This window comes from Chenopodium quinoa, unplaced genomic scaffold (genome assembly GCF_001683475.1).
Source record: "Chenopodium quinoa cultivar QQ74 unplaced genomic scaffold, ASM168347v1, whole genome shotgun sequence".
In the NCBI taxonomy this organism is placed as follows: Eukaryota; Viridiplantae; Streptophyta; class Magnoliopsida; order Caryophyllales; family Amaranthaceae; genus Chenopodium; species Chenopodium quinoa.
Window position 1 is genome coordinate 6,760,449 of NW_018743292.1, and position 6,556 is coordinate 6,767,004.

A 6,556-nucleotide genomic window follows, 5' to 3' on the forward strand; every position below is an offset into this window, starting at 1 on the left:
CTTCTTCTTCTTCTTCTTCTTCTTCTTCTTCCGACAACTTTTTATTAACTTTTGAAAATTAAAAGTAGTGTTAAAGGAAAAAAAAGTATTAATTTTTATATGTTAACAGCTAACCAACAATTACTCGTCGAACGTACACTCATATTTCAATTATCTATTTTCACAGTTAAAAATTTGTCAACAGCTAACAATTACTTGTACAACTAATCGCTACTACCATAGCTAACAACTACCTCCACAACTATATTTTATCAAATGCGCTCATAATAAATAATAATACTCCGTATTATTATTGTGTACTAAATTAATGTCCTAATAATCACAATACGCACAATGATTAGATTAGATTACACAAGGGTAGCGTACCTAATCCTACTATAACAAAAAAATTATCATTAATCCAAAGTGGTATAGCCGCATAGGATATGATTCAACTAGCACTAAAATAAATAGCACTAAATCACTCTTATATGATCTCTTAATCTCAGGATTAAGATACTTGATTAAAAAATCAAATCGAATCAATCTTAACACATCAATCTTACCATAATCTGGGACCCTCTTGATAATTTTTTTAATATTTAATATATTTTTTTATTTGAATAGTCTTGATACTTAATTAAAGTAATCTCCACTTCACAAATTAAATAATTAGATAAATAAATAATGGCAAAATAGATTATCCAAAACTCAAGCAACCAAAGTTACCAAACCTTCCTTTTTCTTTTTTATTTTTCTTTTCTTGCTCTTTCTTTAATTTTTTTTTTTTTTTTTTTAATCTTTCTACTACTTGTTTTACTCTTCTTTTAATTCAAACCTAACCAAAATATCAACCCACTTTTATAAATAAAGATATTTTACAATTAAATTTGAAAATTTTAGGTGGGTTTTTATTTTTCTCTCTCTAGCTCTCCCTCCCCACCCACTTGAGGAGAGCAGAGGGGTCAACAATGGTAGTCTAATTTTTGCGATTTTCCTATTAAAGATTGCAAATTTTTCCAATTCTCGCATAAAAGAGTGTAATTTCTTGCAAATTTTGAAAAAAGATTGAAAATATATTAATAAAGATTGAGAATAAAATTGTAAAATTTGCAAATTGGGAAAGTAAAAAGATGTTTGGGTGGGGTTGTTTTCATTGGAACAGAAGATTAGAGTATTTTGAAGTTACACAATCACCTGAGCCCTTTTCTTTGCCTGCTCCTCTGCCTCAATGGCCTCAAGGTATGTGCTTCTAAATTTCTAATTCTATTTTTTTTTTCTTTTTTGGAATTTTTTGAGTGTGTGATCACTGGAATTTGATTAAAGACTTGATCTTTTATTGATTTTCTTTCTTTTTTTTTATAAGTAAGTTTTTTTTTTTTTTTTTTTGGTACCTGTTTGATTCAATTTGAATATGAAATCAGTGAAAATTTTCTATCAAAAAAAAAAAAAAAGAAAAAAAACAAAACAAAAACTGAAATTTGATGATAATGTTTGAACCTTTTTGTGGGTTGTGCTGCATGTGTTATTTGTCTCCTTGAATTTGGGCAATTACCCAAAACCGAAGTTTGAAATAAATAAATAAAAGCTTATTTAGTAGTTTTTCTTTCCAATAAAGACTATTCTGGATAATTTATGAGTCTTCATAAAGTACTTCATAAATTGCCATTAATTGATGAGTCTTATATCACAAATCATAAATAGTCCATTAATTGGAGTAATTTCTATTTTTTTAATCCATAAATTGGATAATTGTTGTTTAGAAATTGTAATTTGGTAACTTTTGATCAATTGCTAGATGCTAGAAAATTGAACTGATAATGAATTTAAAAGTGTTAATTACTTCTTGTTACCATTCAATTGAAATTGTTGATGCAGTCAGGTAGATGGGATTTTTGGGTACTAACTTGCACGACTTTACCAATTAAGCTAGCAAACTTTCACATAAAACTAAATTCTGTTGTTTGTACATCACTCCCTTTATCAGTTTGATTGATGATTGTTTTATCTTGTCATCCACAATTCCAAGATTAAAGAATTTGTCCTTTTTTCACAAGGTGAAAGGGAAATCTTTGTCTTTCAAGAAGTTGTTTGTTTTTCTTCCTATGTTAATTATTAGACACAGAAAAGCCAAATGAATGTACGTTTGTTTCTTAGTATAAATTAACAATTTTGGAAGTTCAAAGATTATTTTTTTTTTGTTTCTGCACATGTTCTTTGGATGCTATTATATTGTTTTGAAGAGGTAAACCTCTGTTTGTTTAATCGTCCAACCTTTTCCTCAAATTAAGGGGAAAAAGATTTGGTGTGAAGTGATACTGACTTGATAACTTATCCCACGAAACGCCATTTTTCTGCTGGGTTCATGATTTGATCATATATTGTTTTCGGGATGCTAATTGCTAATGATCTTGATGACATATTGGTCTTAGGTGATGGTTTTGCCACGGGAAGGATACGCCTCGGGGAGTTGGAGGTTGCCAAGATCACCAAGTTTGAAAGTGTTTGGAGTTGCAACCCATATCGTAGAAATAAAAATGCAAAAGTTGTAACATTTTATAGGCCTGTGGGGATTCCGGATGGATTTTTTTGTCTCGGTCACTATTGCCAATCAAATGAACATCCGTTATGGGGTTTTGTCCTGGTTGCTAGGGAGGTTAAACAATCGTTAGATCTTCCTGCTCTACAAAGACCACTTAACTATTCGTTGGTTTGGAGCTCAGATTGTGGTTTTATTTGGTTGCCTAATGCTCCAACAGGCTATAGAGCGCTGGGCCTTCTGGTTACAGATACACCAATTGAGCCTTCAGTTGACAGCATTCGTTGTGTTCGACTAGATTTGACACAAAATTGTGAAGCTTGTGAAATGATACTTGATGATGATTTTACAATTTGGGAGACGAGACCTTGCAAAAGGGGTTTGTATGGAAGAGGCGTATGTGTAGGTACATTCTTTAGCAGTACATATGGGATAATCAATGAAGATGTGGTAACCACGGCATGTCTGAAGAACCGGGATCCTACCCTACACGCAATGCCTAATTTGGAGCAAATCCATGCCCTTATCAAGCACTATGGACCCACAGTGTATTTCCACCCTGATGAGATCTATATGCCCTCATCAGTGCAGTGGTTTTTCGACAATGGGGCACTCTTGTACAAGAGTGGTAAAAGTGATGGCGAGAGAATTGATTCTAAAGGTTCACAATTGCCTAAGGATGGCTGTAATGATGGGGAATTTTGGATAGATTTGCCAAAGGATGAAGTGAAACGGGATTATGTCAAGCGCGGGAACTTAGAGAGTGCAGAATTGTATGTTCATGTGAAACCAGCGTTTGGTGGTACATTCACTGACATTGTAATGTGGGTCTTTTGCCCCTTCAATGGGCCTGCAACCCTTAAAGTTGGATTGGCCAATATCCCACTGGCTAGAGTAGGAGAGCACGTAGGTGATTGGGAGCATTATACTCTTCGTGTGAGCAATTTCACAGGGGAGCTGTGGAGCATATACTTCTCAGAACACAGCGGCGGTAAGTGGGTTGATGCTACTAATTTGGAATACATAAATGGAAACAAGGCTATTGTTTATTCATCTAAATGTGGTCATGCTAGTTATGCACATTCCGGAACTTATCTCTTAGGGCCTTCTAAGCTTGGTATAGGGGTGAGAAATGATGTTGCTAAAAGCAAATATTATGTGGACTCAAGTACCAAATACAAGATTGTTGCTGCCGAGTATCTTGGAGACACCATTGAAGAACCGTGTTGGCTTCAGTACATGAGAGAATGGGGGCCAACATTGATGTACGATGCACGTTCTGAGATAGACAAACTAATGAATCATCTTCCCATATTTGTACGATTCTCAATGGAAAACTTGCTGGATATATTCCCAACTGAGCTTTATGGCGAGGAAGGGCCAACAGGACCCAAAGAGAAGGATAACTGGTTCGGCGATGAAAGATGGTGATCACCTTCAAAGAAGGCTAAGGCACTTCAATTGGTGGGAACGGGAAAAGCAATCGTTTTCCTTCAATACCGGTTAGATGGATTTAGCTCCGCCCCTGAATATTTACATCAGTTTGAGTGGTGTGACGAAAATTGAGTTAGTTGAGTATGTACATATTTGTCTCTCGGTCACCCTGATATCCTTTCTAAAGTAGCTTCCGAGAAGGGCCATGGGTGTTGCAGAGGCTAAACTCTTGACATAAACTGTGAAATGGTTAATTGTCTGTTTAGAGTGGGATTACCCGATAATTCGTATACTTGAAATATTGTATTATAACTTGCCCATATTTTCATTTTTCAGTTCATTCAATTGTTAATCCAGCATAGTTTATCGATTCAAAGTTTCTCAATGTACATGTGATATACGAACTATATTATTCCTGCTTCAATGATGCAGAATCTCACTCGAGAAGAAACCTTTTCATTTTACGTAGTACTGTCTAGATAAAATGATTTGATTTCCTTTGAATTTTTTTGCTTTGGGTAACTTTATAATTTGTTGCAATTTCAATTTTATGTAAAGAGATTTTTAAAGGATAAGTTTCATTAAACATAATATTATACTGAAAATTTGGTAAAAATTACCCTATAATTAGACAATAAGTCACGATGTACTGATATACTCACTCCGTTTCGTAATAATCGCAATACTTTCTTTTTACATTCGTTTCATAATAGTTGCAACACTTCCTATTTTAGTAACGACCCACTCCTATTTTATTATTTCTCTCTCCCACTTACCATACTTGCATAAATATTTAATTATTTCTCTCTCTAACAAACCCACTTATACTATTTTTTTTGTTATTATGTCTTTCTCATACTAACAATAAAATATGTTCCCACTAACTATATATTATAAAATTCACCCTATGATCCCTGTCCTATAAATATCCTAAAACTTCATGCAAGGTCTACTGTTGCGATTAATACGAAACGGAGGGAGTAGTATAAAGTTGTTGTACACCTGGTGCACCTAAAAATTTTAATATTTTTCTCACTACTCTATACGTGAAAGCTACATAAAGCTTTATGGACATTCTATAATTGTGGACCCTTGCTTCCATTGGCATACAAATTCATTTCCAAACTATCATATGCAATCTTTTCTTCGAAGAAAAAATAGACATAATTATTCCATATTTACTTAAAGATAACCCTAAGTTATGCTTCCCAAACTAATATGAATCTATTTGACTTAGTTATACACAACCTAAAAGACTTTGCAAATATATTCACTCTATCTTTATAAGTTTTTTCCTATTTAAACGGTGATTGTCTTACAAAAAAATGTCAAAATATGAAGAATATTTAGAAATGGAAAAAGTATTAAATAATTCATAATATCTTTAGGATCCCCAATAACAAGGGGGTGTTGAGTCTGTTAGACCTTGGTTACACAAAACTTGTTCATTTATTTTTAATCCCAAGGCTCAATGTGTGGGTTTTTTTTTTTTTTTTTTTTTAGCTCAAACTTAGCTCGCTTAGATCTCAAGTCGGGGGAGGGGGAATAAAATTAATGTTAAGAGTTAGAGCTTAGATCTCAAGTGGGGGGGGGGGATAAAATTCATGTTAAGAGCTAGAGCCTAGATAGCTCAGGCTTGGCTCGCTTAGATCTCAAGGCAAGCCTGCTCGATAGGGATTTTGACCTAGCTGAGCCTCAATTAGTTCATGTACAAGCTCACCTTGTTAACACCTTAACCATAATTTTACAAGTAAAAATCGGCCCTGCCATTTGATCATTTATGATAGCAATAACATACAATACAACATATAACATACAGTACTATGTATTGTTTTTAGATTAAACACAGGTTTAAGTATTAAATTATACTGTACTATATTCATTCCACAATAAGAGAACCACTGGGCAGAGTGGGCACACTGAATACTTCAGTCTATACAACAAACTAGTAAACTAAACTACTTAAGAAATAAGAACCATCCTTCACCATTAACACAAGGACTACAATTACAGAACCAAACAAAGGAAAGGAAAAAAATAAAGGAAAAAAAGAAAGAAAGAAAGAAAAAACAAACAGAAAATTAAGAAAGTTAAAACCAAACAAAAACACATCACTTCATTTTATAAGCATATAACATCAGAAAACCAGGTTAAGTAAACCACTGCCCGAAAACTATGTATTATACATCACTCTAATCTTAGTGAGTCCTGATGCCATGACCAGAATTCGCCCCGGAGCTGTGCACATTCCTAAGACAGTAGTTAATAGAAGGTGCAGGGGGTTCGGTTTTAACCATTTCAGCAATTTTACCGATGATCATGGTCTTAACCTGCCCTCGCCTTGGTGGCAGAGTTGTGATTCCTCCATTTTCCATCATTACTGCTTTCGTAGTGAGACAAATAGAAGAAAAATAAGACGGAGAAGATTACTTGTGTTTCTAGGAGAAGGGTGTGTAATGAGTTGAAGAGAAATGGCTGAAGCCTTCGTTTAAGTAGTGGTGTAGTGGTATAGTAATGCAAATATTAAATTGTTAAGATTGTGACATGCATGATAAATATGCACATCAGCTTGTTTATCAAACTTTTAGACTTGCGAAAAGAGTG

General features: G+C 34.0%; 1 protein-coding gene across 1 annotated transcript; it reads left to right on the forward strand.

The window, feature by feature from the left end:
• The first annotated feature begins 811 nt into the window (after positions 1 to 811).
• On the forward strand, positions 812 to 4,416 carry LOC110736719. The gene is made up of 2 exons (XM_021917016.1): positions 812 to 1,221; positions 2,412 to 4,416. The coding sequence occupies exons 1-2, from the start codon at positions 1,113 to 1,115 to the stop codon at positions 3,947 to 3,949; spliced, it is 1,647 nt and encodes a 548-aa protein (XP_021772708.1). The 5' UTR covers positions 812 to 1,112; the 3' UTR covers positions 3,950 to 4,416.
• The last annotated feature ends 2,140 nt before the right edge of the window (positions 4,417 to 6,556 follow it).